Raw genomic sequence first — 19,295 nt, forward strand, 5'->3', positions numbered from 1 at the left:
GACATGCTCAGGCATTCAAATCAAAGTTGGGAGTAATAATTAAAAGCCACGGCCACTTCGGTTTTACGGAGGTAATCAGTGTTTTTATGATCTTTTGTCGGACGAGATCGTGATTTTGACCTCTGGCCGCTCACATTTCCCCCACTGAAAGAGCCAACATTTACTCTGTTGGTTTGTTCCAGCTTTGCCATTGTAAACCTGCATGAAAATTGAAGCAACAATCAGTACGACACCAGCATCAAATTCATCATTTGAACGCCTATCAAATGATAGTAAAGCAAATGGCCAGCATGAAATGCAGCTTATTTAATCTACGTAAATGTTATTTAACAATGGATATGTCAAAAAACATTTTAACTAAGAAATAAACCGACTGGCTACTTTATTTGTTAACACACATAATCAACAATTCAATGCATTTAGGCTTATCTTCCATGGTGAATATGATACTTGATGAAGTTCAAACTGGGCAAACACCGCGAGCAACAGAACGAGTTTAAGTGACTTTGAACGTGGCGTGACTGTAAATGCCAAACGGTCTGGTCTGAGCATTTCAGAAGCTGGTGATCAACTAGGATTTTCAGACGTAATCTTCTCTCCAACTTGCAGTGAATTGTCAGAGAAAAGGGAGAATATCCGGTGAGGGATAGTTGCGTGGACGCCGTGGTTTGGAAGCAAATTGGCAGACTGGGTTGTATATAAAGAAACGCAACAGAAGTTAAAATGTGACAACCTTCGATTTTTTACACATTGTTGAGACTATGAAGAAATAAGGCAGTTCTGAAGGCAAAGTCAGCAAAAGGAGGCAGACAAGAGTAAATAAATCAATAAAAGAAAGTTACTGAGAATGTTACTGAGAATTGATTATTCTTTTTTTTTGGATACTGAGAATATAAGACATAAATAAAAATATACAATATAAGCCTGTCTTTCAGCTCAGGTCATACTATGCTTTGTCTCAGACAAGCTGTCTGCTTTTCTGAATGACACATACCTACACATTTACACATAGTTACCATATGCAGAAGTGAGCCTACTCTGAAATCAGACCTTTTCAGAGGTGCTAACAGTAAAACTTTGGCTTGCCATTTGGAGTATTGGAACAGACTCTGTTGGCAACGCTCTACTTGAGAGAACCGTCAGCAGCTGCATTCAGAGCATTTCTGACCAGGGTTGAAATTATGTGAAACATTCAATAGCGGCTTTTTGTTACAGACACCGTATGCTGCGGTAAGCAGGACGCTGCCATATAAAGCGCTGTAGAGAAGCAGTCATGGCCAGTGATTTTATTTTTTTACATTTTGTCACGCTGCAACCAAAGTTTAGTATAATGGGATTGTATACGACTCCTCCTATCTGGCCTTGAGGGTGTCCTGTTTGCACACCAAAGTGGAACTTTTAAGACTACATGCAAAATTCTTTATGTGCTGCAAAACTAACAGTGAATAGCTGAGTAATGGATGGTTTACATCGACACATATTCATGAGTTAGAATGTCCCAGTCAAAGTCCAGACTGAAAATCCAATGCAAAACAAATATATATATATATATATATTTTTTTTTTTTCCAAACACTCTCTAACAAATCTGTCCTACTTCGGACAAAAATCGATAAATTGCTAGATTTTCAGAACTGATACTATGAATACCACGTCTCATCTTCTTTCCACTTCTCAATTTTCCATTAAAAATCCATGAAAATGAAAAAATGTTGACGGGATCTGAATGCTTCTGCAAGGTGGCTGGTAAGTTGGAGGCTGGAAATGAGCGACGGATTTCTGTGGAGTAATTCACACTGCACACAATCATTCAATGATGGGTTATTTAAGCCTCGGTCAGTGCAGAGAACCCGGAAAATCCAAGGGTGGAGGGACACTCTAGACGAGGATTCACGCAACGAGACGGTGGAGGAAGGTGGAGCTGAAAGAGGAACACAGCAGAGGGGGGCGGGGGGCACGGTTGGAATCCACTCGGCTATTTCCTCATTTGCAAGAAAAATGTCAGAAATATTTTAAAAGTATTAGAAAGAAATTCCACCCTCAAGAGAAATTTGAACATTTCTGAAAACATTTACATTTCATAACATCAAATATTTTTTTATATGATCAGTTGCAAAGGTGTAAATATAATCTTGATCACAAGTTGTTGTTTTTTTTAGGCTTTTTCAGTTTTCATCTCATTAGTGACTTTCTCCTCTAATTATATCCATCACAAGCAACTCAGGGACATCAGCAGAGGAATCCAGGCCAGAGGCAAAGAAGCTATTTCTGCCGGCTTTGGGCGTCCTGGGTGGAAACTAGCTTATTGGCATATTTTCCAACGTTGCCCCACCAAAGAGGCTTGTGACCATGAAGCCACGGAGAGTTTTCAGTCACACTGGGTGCAGCAACAAACGTCAGCCGGCACAAAAAGGATTAACTGGAATGGCAAAGGTCAAGAGGGGTGTCACATTTGCAAGTCACAGTGCAAAGCTTTTAACTTGTTCCACGCTCTGCTTCTGCAAAACTGCGACTTGTGCGAGCATAAAATGCTTGACGTGTATGTCCGGAAAGTCCTTCTCCAAAAGAAGAAGGAGAAGAAAACTCTGAAAGTTTTCTCTGAGATTTGTTTCTATATTTACAATTTGCACAATCTGCAAAAAAAAAAAAAAAAATTGCAGGAATTTCTCAGTCAGTTGAAAAGTTTCAAAAGAGTCCAGGTGGCAGAAGAGATTGAATGATACAGAAGTTTCGACACAAGAGGAAGGAAGAGAGTCCGGAGGTGCAGCTCTGGAGTTATTTACGCGCTGCCCAAGTTCCCCTTTTTTTTTTTTTTGGCGTGACTGGGCGCGTGCACGAGTACAACAGAACGCACCACAGGGCCGTCACCTGCGCTAACTAAGCGTGCAATTAAAAAAAAAAAAAGGGACAGATAAGAGACTGCTTCTGCACAGTGGGCGTGTGCATATTCGCACTCATGCGTAAATGTGTCATCTCGTGCCCAGGCACATTCAGTATATGTTTTGGAAAAAAGGAAGGGGAGCAGATCAGCTGAAGACAGACTGTAGGAAAAGGCGCGTGAACCGGCCCCAGGAGGCAAGGAAAAAAAAAAAAAAAAACCGCTCAGGGCCTGATGGAAAAATCACATGGGACTGAAGGACATGAACTGAGAAGAACGGGGCGGGGGGAGAGAGGAAAACTACATTCACTGCAGGGTTGGCTTATCCGGAGCAAACAGATGTTAGCCTTGTTTGGACAAAGCCAAGCGTCGTCTGCGCCGGGATCGCTCGTATTTATCTGGTTGTGTTTGCTTTGCTTCACGAGCACTCGACCACCATCCTTGCAGGGGGGCTGCATTGTGACACTTACATAATCCGCGGCACACGTGGCAAATGTTACTCCTGTGTGTTGGCAATCAGTCACCTTGTGGCAACAGGGCCGCCAAAATCACGTCGGGCATTGTCTTCAGGTTCCTCTCGATCTACGTAAAACCCGCGTTAGTTGTCAAAGTCAACCGTCTCTCTCATCCTTGTGGACGATTTGCCTGATTTTACGGTCCATCGCGTGCACAGCCGCATCTGTTCACTTATTGCAGCGATTCAGTTCAATAAGGTAAATATAGAAATTGATGGCACACAGAGAAAAAAAAAAGTTCATTTTGAAGCTTAGTTTTTCTCAAATTTTTACTTTTACACAACATCAAAGAGAGGAGTTTAAATATTTGCCACCAATTATGGAGGAGAGAAAAGGTCACGGTAAAGAATCCAGCTGCTCACAAAATGATGCATCCAAGCAAACTGATGGAAAGTTGAGAGGAAGGAAAAAGTGTGTTAGGAAAAGGCACGGAAATAGCCTCGGGAGGACTGTGTTGAAACCGATTCCCCACACAGTGATATTTCTCAAGAGTTAATTTAGATGACTATGGTGAACAGCTAATAAAAACTTGAAGAAGATTGTACTGCTGTGACTGAAATCTTAAAATCAACAACAAATTGTTTATGCACACATTAATGTTGATGCTTTGAAAAATGTGTAATGCAGTTACCAGTCTTTTCGGAGGATTACAGAGACCATCTTCTGTAGGATCATCAGTCTTATCCTTGACTATGTAGACAAAATCCCTTTGTTGATGATATTGTAATTTTCTTAAAAATAGTTTTGGGTTTTTAATAATGTGTTAGCTAGAAACATCAAAATTAAGAGCTGCAATATAGAAATTTTTCCAACGATATTGTCATTTATTGAGATGAATGACAGAATTATTTCTGTACATTATCAATCTTTCTGCACAGAAGTGGCTCCAATGACACACTGTGGAAAGCACTAACACATGTGCTTTCTGCTTTGTTGATGACTTAGGACAAATAATGAGACGTATAGCCTGAAAGTGCCTCTTTGTTGGCCTCATAACTAAATATAGATCTGTGAATAGTGTTGCTGAGGTCACAAAAGGCCAATCTTCTCCCCTCTCATTTCCTTGAACAGAACCAATATCCTATGCGTCGCTCGACCTTTGACACAGTTTCAAAGAGCTCTCCATCCTCACCTTTTGGACCCGACAGAAATATTCACACTTCCTAAAGTGGCACTGTACATACTGTACGCTGATGACAGGTTCCACCCTGCCGATACGCACCGCTGCAGGACGTCTAGCTGGAACATCAAGGCTCATCATCAGGAACCTCCGGAGAAATAACATTTTGTTCACATTTATCTCGGCCAAAGGTAGCCAAGCGTCGGCCCACCTTACCATGTGCAAGAATGCAAATTAAATGCCCCAAGCAAAACTATTCACCTCCGATTAGACCAGGATGTGTTTGCTAGCTTATTGGGAATGCGATACTTATTGCGTGAGAACGCGATGCTTTTGCAATGTCACACGAAAAAAAACAAAAAAACAAACTAAATCTTCATGTCACATTACATTAGCAGTAAAAGGAATTAAAAAGTGTGTTGTTTATCAGTAATGAGTAACCCGGTTGAGTTCATCAAGGGACCGCTTAATGAGAAACACATTAAGGACATGGGAAAAAAAAAAACTCTGATGTCGATTCAAGCAAGATGTGTGGCTTCAATGTTTCACGTAAGCATTCCCGACCTGGGATGCTGTTGGGGAACAGGGAATTGCCTGAAGTTTTTCCTTCTTTCACTGTCATTTTCTGTTTCATGGTTAAACAAATGTATTCTGAGGATATATATATATATATATTTAAAGAAAAAAAAAACTCTTTTTCTTGTACAGCTGACAGCTTATGTGCCACGGCGCTTGCAACCGGCTACCCATTTGGAGTTCTTTTATAACTGTGCGCGTTTGAGTTGGCTGCTCATTTTCGGAGCGAATATGCCCAGACACTCGCATGGAAAGGATGGAAAAAAGCACTTTCCTCCTCTCCCACAGAAGCACTCAGTGCAGTGATTACCTGCCTTGCCACTCAGGGGGCCATTTGCTGCTACCACAAAGCTGATTATCTCACCCCTACAGCAGGCTGTTTGCGGCTTTGCGATTTCTCTCCCAAATGCCCACACTGCTATTTGTAGGAGAAACGTTACCTAGCTGGCACAGGTTAAAATCTGTTTTTGTTTTGTGTGTGTGGATGTTTGTGTCTGGCTGAGTGGTTTTTCGCGGCGCTGCCTGGCTCTTCGTCTCTGGCAGGTGGATGGGTGGGTGTTAATGTGGAATGGAAGGCTGGAAGAATGCAGAGATGGATGACACAAACAGGGCAGAGTGGTGGGAGGCTGGTGTCAGGGCCCCTACTCCCACAACCAGGCTGGATGCAGTATCTGACAGCTGACTGAGAGTCTGCAGGCCCCCACTTTGCACGGTCCCACCAAAAGGTCAGCACTTCAATCAGCTCCGCTCCCTGGATGCCTCTCTTTCTCTCTAAAACCGCCTTTCATGCAAACTTGGACGCGCTTGACCGTTTCTCGCAGGTGAAAAGATTTCTGTGCGCAAGAAAGCCATCCGAAGGAATGCGTTTATGGCGGCTGAGCCACACCGACATCTACGGTATAATAAAATTTCGAAGGCAGATAATTATGCACGACAGATCCTATGTGTAATTTCGGAACACTCCGGCTTGTGGAAAATTGCAGTCCTCAAAGTCATAACTGGCTCGTTGCTGAGAGCATTTAAATTTTCCAGACCTTTAATTTCCTCTTCGTTCCTCTCCCAGGTCTCTTATTTGCCTTCACACATCAGGCACTCCTAATATCCTGTAGCTTGCCACCTGCTATGGGAATGCACAGTCCTTTGCTAAACTTATTCACAACCCTTTTTTTTCTTTTCATGTTTTTTGTAAGGTTACGACAAACGTTTTATGATTTATGTGTTAGGACCACCATTCACTTTTTTCTACAGCTTCATGTCTAGGGAAGGGTATGTCTATCGGATCCGCAAGCTCCAACTCCTTTTGCCAGTTCTTCTCCAGATTCATTCAAATTGGACGGGAGACGTGTGTGAACATTTGCTTTGCGTAGGTCTCGTCTTAGGTTTGTAGCTAGATTTCAATCTGAGCATTAACTGGTTCAGTCAAACATATGACTGTGATTGAACTAAATTTGATCTAAAGCATTCCATTGCAGCACAGACTGTATGTTTGGGGTTGCTATCTTGCGGAAAGCTGAACCTCTGGTCCAGTCTCAAGTATTTTGCTGCTTCTAACAGATGCTGCTACACCCATGTCTCAAGGTTGGGATAGTATAATTAGATACCAAACCAATCAATTGCACTGGATTTTATTTAGGGGCGATGGGGTAGAGGGAATGGAAAACAAATACGTCACTTTTTTTTTTAGATATTTGTAAAATGTTTTTGAAAACCATTTGTCATTTATCTAACATTTGTCTATCACACAAAATGACAGTAAACTTCAATAAGGTTTTTGGTTCCAACTTGTTGTGGGGAAACGTTTGATGGGTATGAATACCTGTGAGAGTGTTAGCGAGAATTAAAAAAAAAAGATTGTAGATAAATCACGTTTTGTCTTTGGCTAGAGGTTGAATCCCAACTAGAACTTAAAATCATTAAAATAATTAAGCTTCGTCACAAATTATCAATGTAATTTTTCCATATGTACCCAATAGAAAGCACACTGGTTGAACAGAGCACTCACTGGCAGTCCCTAGCTTGTAAACGTAGAACGGGATGCAGATCTTTTAGTTAGCAGACTCCTCTCCTGTGGAACCAGCTCCAGGTTTTAGTCAATAAGAAAGGCACCCTGTCTACATTTAAGACTTTAACTTTTTGTTAAAGCTCACAGAGTGGATTCACTTATTCTTAGCGATGATGCTATAGGCTGACGCTGCTGGAGGATATACCCCGTTTTCTCCACCTGCTATTTTTCCCTACTGCTCTCCATTTATGAATTGCCCACAATTATAGATGCCTGTAACTCAATGTTCTCAGTTGGCCTTCCTTAGATAATATTTTACCCATATGAATTATGAACCAAGTTATACTGCGTTGTAATACGACTATATAGGATACGCATAGACTGATTTGAATGCATATTTCTGCATCCGTTTACCTTAAACTGTCTTATAATTCTTTTCCCCGTAAAAGTGTAATGCAGATATTATCTAGGGCGCCAAGACCGCATCGATGTTTACAGGGTACAGCCTCCAAGCAGGACGAGACAGAAAAACAGATGCACCAGTCCATTGTTCTGTTTCCTGCTCATACATCCCATAAAAACATTACATTCACTTCCACTAAAAAGAAATCCAAACGTGCAGTCTTCTCTTTTTTATGGTATGCACATGTAGCACTTCTTTATGAGTCACAGCATGTCAGTTAATGTGTCATCTGTCCCTCTCTCATTTTATTTTTTTTTGTTTTTGCCCCGCAACCCTTCTATTCAATCATTACACGATTTTATTTCTCCCGATTGTGACTGATAAATCCACGTGTCGCCGACTGATGTCAGCTGCTTGAATTATCATTAACACCAAGTGTGAAATGTCAGTGTGAGTGTGCGTGAAGCGCGTCCAATGATGTTCGCGAGCAGAACGAGAGCACTGATGTAAAAGCGATGAAGAGGACTTTTGGTTCGAGCGTCCAGTCAGAGACTCTGATCTGCATTTCAAGGCTGGGGAGGTTAAAGTCGGTCTGCTCGCCTCCGATCCATACACGCTGGTGACTAAAGCCTGCATGAAAATGCCCCGAAGAAACACAGGAAAATGTTACGCTGTCTCATAACGAGGACGTGTCACATTCCAGCCCTTACCCACATATAATGAAAATCTTATGCCTCGGTTCTATCGGCTTTGTGATTAATTTTATTGCCTCTCTGCATCCCTGCAGAAAGCTCGACCACGCTGGTATCAACCCTTTACGTGATTTTCTTTGTTCTCTGCTTCAGAGGATGCCATTTCCATTAGAGAACTGAAAACTGTTGATCAAAGCCAAATGTCAATTCCCTGTCTGTTAGTTGTCGAAGGTATTGCTTCACTTTTTTTTTTTAGTCAGTTGTTGTGAACTGGATGACAGAGACATTGCTTATCAGAGGGCTACACATTTGTATTCACAGTGGTGAATCAGAATTAATTGTGTTACAAAAATAATTTACTGAGGGAAAAAAAATACTCAAATCAAGCTGTCACTATTTGGAAAAAAAATAAGTAATGACACTGTGTAAACTGTATTTATTCACATTTTCTGATAGTTTCAACGGCAATTGCCGTGTCTCTTTAAGCTGTTACATAAACTAAGCATGTCTGGCGTCATAGAGTAGGTGAAAGATCTCAAAAGGAATGCAGCAGGTTGCTCTAAAGAATTTCAAGAACAGCTGAGGAGTTGCTCCAGGAAGTCTTATAAAAAACAAAAAACAGAACAGCACATAAAGCACTGAAGGCCTTCCTTAAGGTTGGGGTTCATGATTCAATCAACCGTGTTGGAGGTAGTGTGACAGTGTGGTGCAGGTTCCCTGCTCCAGGACCAGGGCAATTCAACATCAGTCAGTGGAGCGTTGAATCCTGCTCACTATAAGAAAATCCTGAAGGAAAAAGTCCAGTCATCAGTTTGTGACCTTAAGCTCAAACGCAACTTGTGTTATGCAGCAAGAAAAAGAAAAAAAAAAGGTTTGCAGATTACTGATGTTGAACCTAATCAAACTAATGCTGGGAAACTCTAAGCCATCGATGAAAGACACATTTTTTTTAGCGTTTCGAACATTTTTCTGTAAATTTTACACTTTTATGTCTTCAGACTTCGGTGTAAGTTGTAACTGAAACTACTGAGCTAAGATTGGCAGGAAGAAAGTTCACTTCAAATAACTAAGCTTTCTCTAGCAACAATGGTAACATTGCCAAACTGACATGAACCCATCTAGCACATTTTTGAAAGTTACATTGAAATAAAGCAGAACAGTTTGAGAACATCCATCAAGTGAAACCAAAACAATCCCTTAAGTACTTCCTTAACATAGAAGTAACCTAATTTTAAGTTATCAAAGTGCACTTTCACCGTTTTATACCAGGAGCAGTAGACTTAAAACCTTTTTATAATTGAGTTTTTCACGTCATTATTTCATCCCGACATTGGAAAGCATTCCAAGTAGCACATTTGATTAAATGCTACAATACGGCATTTAATTAACACAAACCACTTTTCAAAACACATCTTTAAACTGAAGGGCAAAAAAAAAAAAGAAAAAGAAAAGAAAAACTCTTTCATGTCTGTTTTTGAGGTGACATCAGTGTAAATAAAATGACTCACATGGGCTGGTCTCCTGTATTCCCCATATGGTTTATTTAATAAACGTGCCATGCTACGCTTTCCCAAAGCTGTGACTCGCTTCGTTATCGAGTACCACTCAACCATGACTCCGTGGACTGTCATAGCCTGGATGATGTTATTCACTCCCGGGTGCAGACGGTACAGTCTTTTAATTACAGTACATGGGGTATAGACGGTGACTTATTATCCCAGGCCCTTACTCAACTCGAAATGGCTCTCCAGTAAGGGCTCTCACTCAATACTCATCCCCTATTATCAATGTGCAGCGGTTATAAAGCGGGATGCTTTTTGCTGCCGTGCAGCACTTAGACTCTCAGGTCTGAAAGCCCATTTATGAGACATTCACTTAATCTGGATGTGCGTCTGAGGAAGACAAAAAGACAAAGAAAAATTTAAAAAGCACACCTTGCCCTCGCCTCACATCTATCCCGTTGACTAAAAATACATCCATAGGCAAACCTAAAAAAAAAAAAAAAAAACTTCCTCAATTTCAGAGTCTTTATTTTCCACAAACATCCAGCGGAGTTTTGGAGTTTTACACACAAAGCGAGAGCCGGTCACTCTTGTGGAAAACACAAGGCCACTTTTTGATGAAGAATCAGATAAAAAAACAAAAACTATTTGGTTTCACCTTCCCTCAAAATAAATCTGGATTGATGGTGATTCTCTGAGTCATATATATATATATATATATAAAATCAACCGTTTTTCTCCGAAATGCTACGTGTCGTGCATTGTGAAAAACCGATGCGCGAGGATGAGTGTGCACTCTTTATGAATGTTTTCAGTTGGAGCGAGGTTTTGATGACAGATTAGAAAGAAGAACAGAGACAAGGATGTGAAAGGTGTCGACCACTGCTTTTTTTTTTTAAATCCAACTGCGTTACTCACTTGGGTTCCCTTCTGTGCCTCACTTTTTCTGATTAAAATGGATTAAAACTAAATCTGAGAATAGTTTCAAATGAATGTGCAGCAGAGTGTGTTTTGCAAGGCTTTCCACACTCTTATCTAAATTTTGTTACGCTACAACCACAAACTTCAATTTGTTTTAATTGGATTTTATGTAGTAGACCAACACAACCCTAACTAAAATCAAGCACAGGCAAATACAAAGTATACTATAATCTAACCATAAATACATATTTTCTATTAGGGCCTCAGAGCTCTTTTAGAGATCAAAACACAACAAAAGAAATCAACCTTTCTTGCACTTACTATGGCTGTTGTGTTTTTAGAAAGGTTTGTGGTTCTTGTTCTGTGAACAACAATTCAGCACGTGATTGAGGTCACAGCCTCAGAGTGAACGAGAGCTGGACGCTGTGGTTGCAAACCAAGCGCGAAGCTCCGTTTTCCACAGAACAGACCGTGGAGACATTTTACTGGCCTCATCGCTGATGCTTTTTGTTATCTCTCAGATGTGGGCACTGCCAGCTCAATTTTTTTGGGACACAGGATTCCAAGTAATGCTAACCCACACATTTCCCTATGATAAGTCACAATGCAGCAGCAGTTGATACCGGATCCCAGAACTGAAGAAATGAGAAAATTCCCAAGTTTGGGGGTTTACTGACGGCATTTAGGAATTGTATCATCCTAACTTTAGTGACGGATGTTTCATTTGTCATGACGAACAAAAAAAATGGGTCAGCTTAAATAAGGTTAATTACTCTCTGCTGCCATCAAGTGGTAGTAACTGCAGCTGCACGGAAAACTGCAAGTGATTGTGATAAAAGGACGTAAATGAATTGTACAAACAGATAATCTGAAACAACGGCGCACTTTGAGCATCAAAATAACAGATTTAGGAAACACTTCACAAAGTAACTCCAAATAAATTTATTGTTAACTTCATTCACTGTACAAAGAAAGAATGGTATTTTCCGGACGCCGACAGGTCTGAGCTGGAATCCCGAGAAGACAGAACATTTTCATCCGAGCAACAGGTTATCTGAAACCAAAAGGGAGAACAAAAACACAATAATGTGTCAAATGTTCTGCTTTTTCACTCAAAATTGCTAAAAGGAGCTGAGAAGTTGTACCGTCTACTCCAGAGCCTTGACGATGGCCTCGTTGGCTTCTATGTTGATCTGAACTTCTGCCCTTCTTGCCTCATCAGCTGCACCGGCCAATTCGGACTGGGCTTTTTCAAGGTTGGCCTTAGCTGCCTGAAAGTGAATGGAAGAAAAAAAAAAAAAGGGGGATGGAGCAATGAAACAAAAAAGTGAAGGCAAGTTCTGCAATCTGGAAAATGCTGCCAAAGTAGGAAAATCAGAGTTTGTGCAGCTTTACGAGTCGTTTTTTTCTTAACACAACAAAGGAGTATTTTTATTTATTTATTTTTTTTTTTTTTACAAACCCAGACTTCATGCTCTTTTTTTCTATCAGTTTTTACCATACAAGTAAAAAGTACAAAAACAGAGTTTAATGCATATTTCAACAAAGGACACAGTTTAAACTGCAAAAAAAAAACTATAGGGAGAGGGGAAGGGATAGATAGACGACTCAACATTTTTACAGCTGTACAAGAAATAAAGTCCAGAAATACATTTTCCTTCCAGACTCTCTTCTCCTTTTTCCATCTGTGCGTAGAACAGGAAAATACTTCAACTCCAAACATTTCGAGACTGCATGCGTGTATCTCCCAACGGGGATGTCCGAGTTGAAACAGCCAGACCGAGCAAGAGTGGAAAGTGAGGACAAAGACGAGTGGAGAAAATCCCCACTGTCTCTTTGCTCTGAAAGCTCCATTTGTCACAGTCGCAATTAGAAATGAGAAATGCCAAACATAGCTGGAAGTTAAAGGTCTCCCAGTAGGGACTTGGCACATCTGCTATAACTCGACAGTGACTGACCTTTCCCGCCTTATTAACAGTGTGGGCCCATGTGCATTGTTACTATGGAGTGAAAGACAACCAGGAAGGGGAAAATAAAAAAATAAAAAAAAGATTAAAAAATAACTCATTTACTGCGACAGAGTCAAGCTGACAGACTGTAACGCTGCCCAGAGCGAGAGACTGAACTCTATGATGAGTGGATAATAACACGCCCCACCATTATCGTGGCCGACATTAATCTGGGCTTCACCTCCAGACTGGTCAGATGGATAATCATCAGGTTGGAAAAGCTAATTATGTAAGCTAATTAGAGTTAGAGGGAAATTAAGCCAATTGCTATTGCTTAAAGAACAACTTAGAAAGCATAAAAAGCTCCCCTCCTTTGTAGAGTTTGCGACTAAACATACTGGACGTATACTTTAAAGGGGAGCCGGCGGCTTTGACGGCTTGAACTGATAAACTGTGACATCGGCCTCAGTGCTGCGGGTCTCCTCCTCAGACACACGCCGTCACATTAATATCAAACAGAGATTTGGTCATCTGTGAAAGTCGAAATACAAAGTCAGTCAGAGACGCCTCCCTCAAGAGGAAACCAACTGATTACACTTTAAATGAGAACTTTATTTAAAAAAAAAAAAAAAAACAGGAGTTGTATGAAGTGATGCCATTAATATTAACACATGTCTGGCTTAACCACAATGTGGGCTATTAAACAGGTTTTCCATTTACTAATAGGATCACTTATATTGTTCCCTTTGTGTGAATGAATCCAGTGTGCCAGGGAGTGGCATGGTAACAAGCTTCCCAGTTTAAATATGACATCTCACAGGTCCTACGGCTTAAACAGTCTAACAGAAAGGCAGCAGCTGCAATTTTATTGACCCTAAAATTGCACCAACTGGAATTATGGAAGTAAATTTGCTTTATTTTCATAAAGAAATGGAAAAGGACCACTTATTTATGGCTTTTCAGTCGTACAGACATTAGTGTATTTCGCAAAACTGCAACAGAAACACTTTTCGCATCACACAAGTTGTGTGATCAACAACCAGATGTTGGTGCTGATGGAAAGTACAAAGACGACGACAGGAAGGTGTAGGAGGACGATGGCGCAGCGTGTTTTCTTAATGGCTTATCGGGTAAACAAACTTATTCACGTGCGTCTTTAATTGCCTTTCTTATTTAATGGAGACACTGCATTTGAGAAATTGTGTTTTTCGACATTACAGGAATATCAACGTTTTGTGCTCATTTGTAATGGAAACGCAGCTAGTGACAGTAAGCAAATGACTAAACATGGAGCTTACTGCTCCACGAAAGCTCACGAGTTCAACTTCCTGTGTCAGATCTTCATCCCTTTCAAACGGACCGACTGACCTCGACGGCGTTTTCTGGTTTTACAAAATATATTGATTTTGTTATTTAGAGAGGCTCCAATTAGGCCTTTTCTGGACAAGACGCAGTTGTGTTTGAAGTCTAACTTGCTGGTTCAGATTTTGAATGTGCTGCAGCTTTCTTGATGGAGGTAGTGGTTTAAACATAACAGGAAAAAAAAGGAATTAGAAGATTATTTCCTTTAATTCATCTTTCACTCAAAACGCTTTAATGCTGTAGCAACAGTGAGGTGTCATATTTTAGCAGTTTTGAAGCCAGGAACATTGTTGCTGCGCAATGGTGAGAGTTAAGTTTTAATGCATTTAATAAACAGATTGCTTTTGTTTTATTGCAGTTTTCAATAAAATGATATCATAATTAATACTTTCAATTTGATATTTTCAAGTTATAATACTGCAAGAGTCTTGAAAGATCTTGGTACGTAAAGAATTGATGCATCTTTCACACAGCTAGTTTAGAAAGGAGGGAATGTGACAGCAGGATATCGATTGAAACGTCACATTTATACGGTTATTTAGCCTTTTTTGTTTTAATCTTAACGTATGTTAAAGACAGATTTCAGACCTTACATCACTGACTTCATTTGTTCCTTGTTGTGATCTTTGACATAATTCAAAATATGTGCTCATGTAAAATAAGGCACAATTAAGCATTTGTTTTCATTTTCACAAACATACAAACAAAACTGGATTTTACTCGAGCTCAGAACCTTTGACTGCGATGCAGCAAATTTCCGTCAATTCCTGACTTTGGCGAGGCACAAGCGATACGAAGCCACGTCTGAAGATCTGCGTCTTTCAAACTGCACCTCTTCTGCTTGGGCTAAACTTGCACTACATCATTTGGTGCCGTTTTTCATCCAGCCCAGTGGATGCAGAGTATTCATCCACTGGGCTGTTAACAGCCCAGTTAACAGAGTAGTTAGCAGCAGAGTATTGCAGAGCTGCTCTCAGCATCAGAAGCACCGTTTCAAACTTTAAGTCGACAGAGAAGTCCTTTCAGAGCAGAACGCACATGATCTGAGACTGCAGGGACAGATGACCTTTTACAAAGAGCTCAAGAGGACAGCTCAATTGATGTAAAGGAAAAAAAAAACTGACCCAATTGATGCCAATTGTGAATGAGTAACCGATGGCACAACAACACAGCAAACTCTCCTCATGGCATCTTGTGGGTTTTGGTAGCTTTAAAAGCACTAAATATTCAATTTACACACAAACTTCCAGGTTTTTTTTTTTTTTGTTGTCAAATTTCCTGACATTAGTTTTCAAATGTCGGCAAATTTGACATTAGAAATTGCCAAATTTTGATTTTTCCTAACCGACTTCCTTATTCTTATTCCATTAATCTTCTAACTCTGGTAAAATTTACTGACCACCAAAAGAATGCCTAAATTGTTATATAAAACGTCTAACAATTTAATTTGATAAACAGAAGCCATACGTTTTGACTTGATTTATGTCGGCATTTTGAAAACTGCCATTACCTAAATGTTGCCCGGAAAATCCAACAAACTTCAGACAATATTTGTGTCTGAGCTTCTAAAATCAACTGCAAAATGCTCATTAAACATTTAGCTTTAATTGTAAAATCATGTCTTTTTCCAGTTGCCTCTATGACAAGAAGTAAGCTGTGAATGAGATGTGAGCTAGTACGTCGTAGCCGTAAAGATTTATTGAGCGCAGACATAAATACAAAATGTTACGTGAAAAAACTTTAGAGAATAATTTAACACCTCACAGCACAGGTGAGCAATACGGCAGAGTTTATACTCACTGCTACGTCCAGCTGGTCCAGGGGAACAGCCTCCTCAGCAAGTAGCTGCACTGAAGAATCAGCATTGACCGTCACTGACCCGCTACTCACTGCATAAACATACACAGTGTCTTTTTGTAAGAACTTATAAATGTGTGATTCTAGATGTGTGCATGATAAAAAGAGCAGCATTAGACCAAATGCATGTGGTCTAATGGAGTTTAACAGGATTCCTACACAATGTTCACAAAGTTTTTGCTTTTCCATGATTCAATTAGCATAGTACTCAGTGCAAAAGACATATAAAAGTTTACAGTGAAATGTAAATGTAAGATGCCATGCCAGGACAAGGTAATTGCAATGAACAGATTTGTTTTGGTTATGCGTTTTTGACAAGCATCTGTCCGGAGAGGGATAGTGAAGATCTTAAGGCTTTGAGACGTCATCAAACCAGCGGTGGTCATTTTTCACACATATCACGGATGGACAGAAACAACAACCACAATTCATGTTTGTCTTATATTGAAATTGTGCATCTGTCAAGGTCTGGTGTACATGTCAATCAAATTCAGTGGCACTAGTGGGGCTAGTGCGGTCCTTGCTACACCACCAATGACCTTTATTAATTGTTGATTGTAGACACACTGTCCCACCAAAAGTTTTCAATAAAATGGAACATTTGGTGGGACAGTGTGTCTACAATCAGTTTTTTTAACCAATAAAGTAAAAAAGACTATTATAAAATACGACTCTTTTTCACAACAACCAGCTCCTAATATTCATGTCAATTGTAAATAAGTTAGAGACACATTTATTGTGGCAGTGCTTATAGACTAAACTCCTTAGGAGCAGACTGTTAAGCTTCACTCTTCTCCAGAAATGTGTTCTTTGATTGCAAAAATTATGATGGTGAACTAAGTCCTCTAACTTATTGGGGGTGCTGTGGTGGCGCAGGGGCAAAGCACAACCAATGTATTGAGGCCTTGGTCTTCATGCCGGTGGTCGTAGGTTCGATTCCCGGCCTGGTGACATTTGCCGCATGTCTTCCCCCCTCTCTCATTGTCCTCTTTCCTGTCAAACTACTTTAAAATAAAGGCCACTAGAGCCAACAAAACCTTAAAAAAAAAAGTCCTCTGACTTTTTGATTAACTTATAAATTATTATATAAATGTTTTTGAAAGCCATTTTTAATGAATAAATAAAGCGAGCATATAAGACTGTACATATGCAAGCTACTCTTTTCAGGTATTAAAATTAGTTTGATGACTTGAAAAATTTAAGCGAGACAAAGAAAATACCAGAAGCAATCTGTGAGAGGACAAATAGTTTTTTAAAACGTTAACATTTTTACTGTGGACAGGCTTTAGATATGCTAACCCAGATTTATGCATGCAACATATTGACAATGGAATATCACAGTTTTGAAATGCACATTTGTTCATTTAAATTCAAACTGCTTAAATTTGGGGTTTAAATATAAATCACTAAGTACGTTCCTAACATTGTAATCAAATTCCACATTTTGCCACAGTTTGATGTACATGTTTATGATACAGACAACAGTGCTTGTGTAATAGCAACAGAGTAAGATCTTACCAAAGTATTTGGCAGAGGAGCCGTCGTCATTAAAGACTGTGACGACACCGGGCCTGAGCACCTGCAGGGTGGGCACGTGAGCCGGGAGGATACCGAACGCACCAGTAAGTGTGGGGACGTCAACCTGTCTCACACTGGCCTCTTGGAAGAACACCTGGGAGAGAAGACACACATATAAAACAACATTTGTTTTTGTCAGATGTTGATTTTTTTTTTCCACAATACCGTATTATTTACTATTATTTATTATTTACCTTTTATTATTTGTGATCTCTATTTTTTTTTATGTCTACCTCCGTTTCTCCTGAAATCATCCACACCAGATTGCCGATGCTTTTGCCAAGTTTGATCTCATTTTTAGACATTTATGGCAACGTTAGTCTTATCTTTAGTGTCTCGGTTGCTGCATGTCAAGCGTTTTGAAACTGTCTTTTGTGCTGCTGCCCATCTGGCCAGGACACTCCTGAAGAAGAGATCTTAGATCTCAGTGATTCCCTTCCTTCTTAGTAAGAGGTTAAAGGCTTATAATGAAGGAAAGGAAAAACACTAAAGAAAAGTACAAACAAATCGTAAGTGTCAAATAAACACAACTGGTTTGAAGACTACTTTAAATCCTATGCAGAGAATTACGTTTTTTTGTGTTTGGCATACCGAAAATCAGCAATATGAGCTTAACTTTGTCAAGCATAAAGTCCTATTAACAAATGTTTTAATTATACGAATAGATTCTGATTTGATTTCCCAAATCAAACTGTAAGAGATTGAGCACAATCACACTTCAGAATGAGATTTAAATGTAAAACAATGTTAATGCATTTTTTTTTACATTCTAACTTCAAGCTAAGTCAAATTAAAACTGTATGAACTTCAAGGTTACGGTTTATCAATAAGCATTTTTTATGTAGGTTAAGGTTAATCACATCAGTGAAATTAAGATAAGTATTTAGGGTCAACATTTTTTGGGGGAAAACAGGTAAAAAAAATAAGTTGGTTAAATTAATAAAAAGGGTTCTTCAGTGATATTTTTTAAAGACAAATGACACAGAACTGACTAAAGCCACTGAATGACAGCCAGGTTAGCTATCGAAGCTATCCTTATCACAATGCTAACTTTGACCTAAGCTGTGTTTTTGACGTATTCTACATCTGATGCAATGGCAACAAACGTGTCCAATTGCTCAAATCTGCACACCACCAGGGACATACAGGTTAGCAACCGGCGACAATGCGTTTTAACTGCAAAAAAGTGCTGTAAATAGCAGACAGGCTAAGCTAGGCCTTGAGCCTCGCTAATAGCGACAAGCAATACCTGTGTCGGAGAGGCGAAAGTGAAGGACATTTGCGGGGCACCGGAGGCGGCTTCAGCGTAGGAGCGAGCTTGCCTCAACGCAGGGAGAGCACGGCGGAGAAACCTGGCAGCCATCATGTTTGGAAGTTTTTATTCTATTCAAGTACAGGTGAATGACAAGAAAATCCCCGGCCCAGGCGTGAAGGCAGTCGATGTGCGCAAGGACAAGGACGTTTCGGGTTACCCATAAGGCTTTGTGCTCGCGCAAAGACGCAAAGAACGTTGGGTAGTGTAGTTTCTTAAATTCCTCAAAAACAATATGCAGCTCTGGAGAAACAAAATTAAGAGACCACTGTACCGAACTCCGTTGAAAACCTCATGGTTATTCCACCAAATATTGATTTCTGAACCCTTCCTGAGGTAAAACATTAGTATTGTTGTTTCTAAATTAATATGAACTTGTTTTCTTTGCATTGCTTGAGGTATGAAAGCGTTGCATCTTTTTCGTTATTTTGACCATTTCTCATTTTCTGTAAATACATACTAAATGTTTGCTTGGAATTTTGAAGAAATGTTGTCAGTAGTTCACAGAGTAAAAGAACAATGTTTATATATTTGCAATATATATTTCATTTGCATTATATATTGCAAATGAAATGCATATTAATTTGCAACAGCGAATCTGCCAAGAGTCAGGCATATCCATTTAAATC

General features: G+C 39.8%; 1 protein-coding gene across 1 annotated transcript; it reads right to left on the bottom strand.

Annotated features, from left to right (window-relative positions):
- Positions 1–11,535: 11,535 nt before the first annotated feature.
- atp5f1d (ATP synthase F1 subunit delta) lies at positions 11,536–18,841 on the bottom strand. The gene is made up of 5 exons (XM_015006477.2): positions 18,604–18,841; positions 17,295–17,448; positions 15,720–15,808; positions 11,754–11,879; positions 11,536–11,662 (listed from the first exon to the last, which is right to left on the bottom strand). Exons 1-4 carry the CDS (start codon positions 18,718–18,720, stop codon positions 11,757–11,759), a joined length of 483 nt encoding a protein of 160 aa, XP_014861963.1. The 5' UTR covers positions 18,721–18,841; the 3' UTR covers positions 11,536–11,662; positions 11,754–11,756.
- Positions 18,842–19,295: the final 454 nt, after the last annotated feature.

This window comes from Poecilia mexicana, unplaced genomic scaffold (genome assembly GCF_051168715.1).
Source record: "Poecilia mexicana isolate PSO_F unplaced genomic scaffold, ASM5116871v1 scaffold_4, whole genome shotgun sequence".
In the NCBI taxonomy this organism is placed as follows: Eukaryota; Metazoa; Chordata; class Actinopteri; order Cyprinodontiformes; family Poeciliidae; genus Poecilia; species Poecilia mexicana.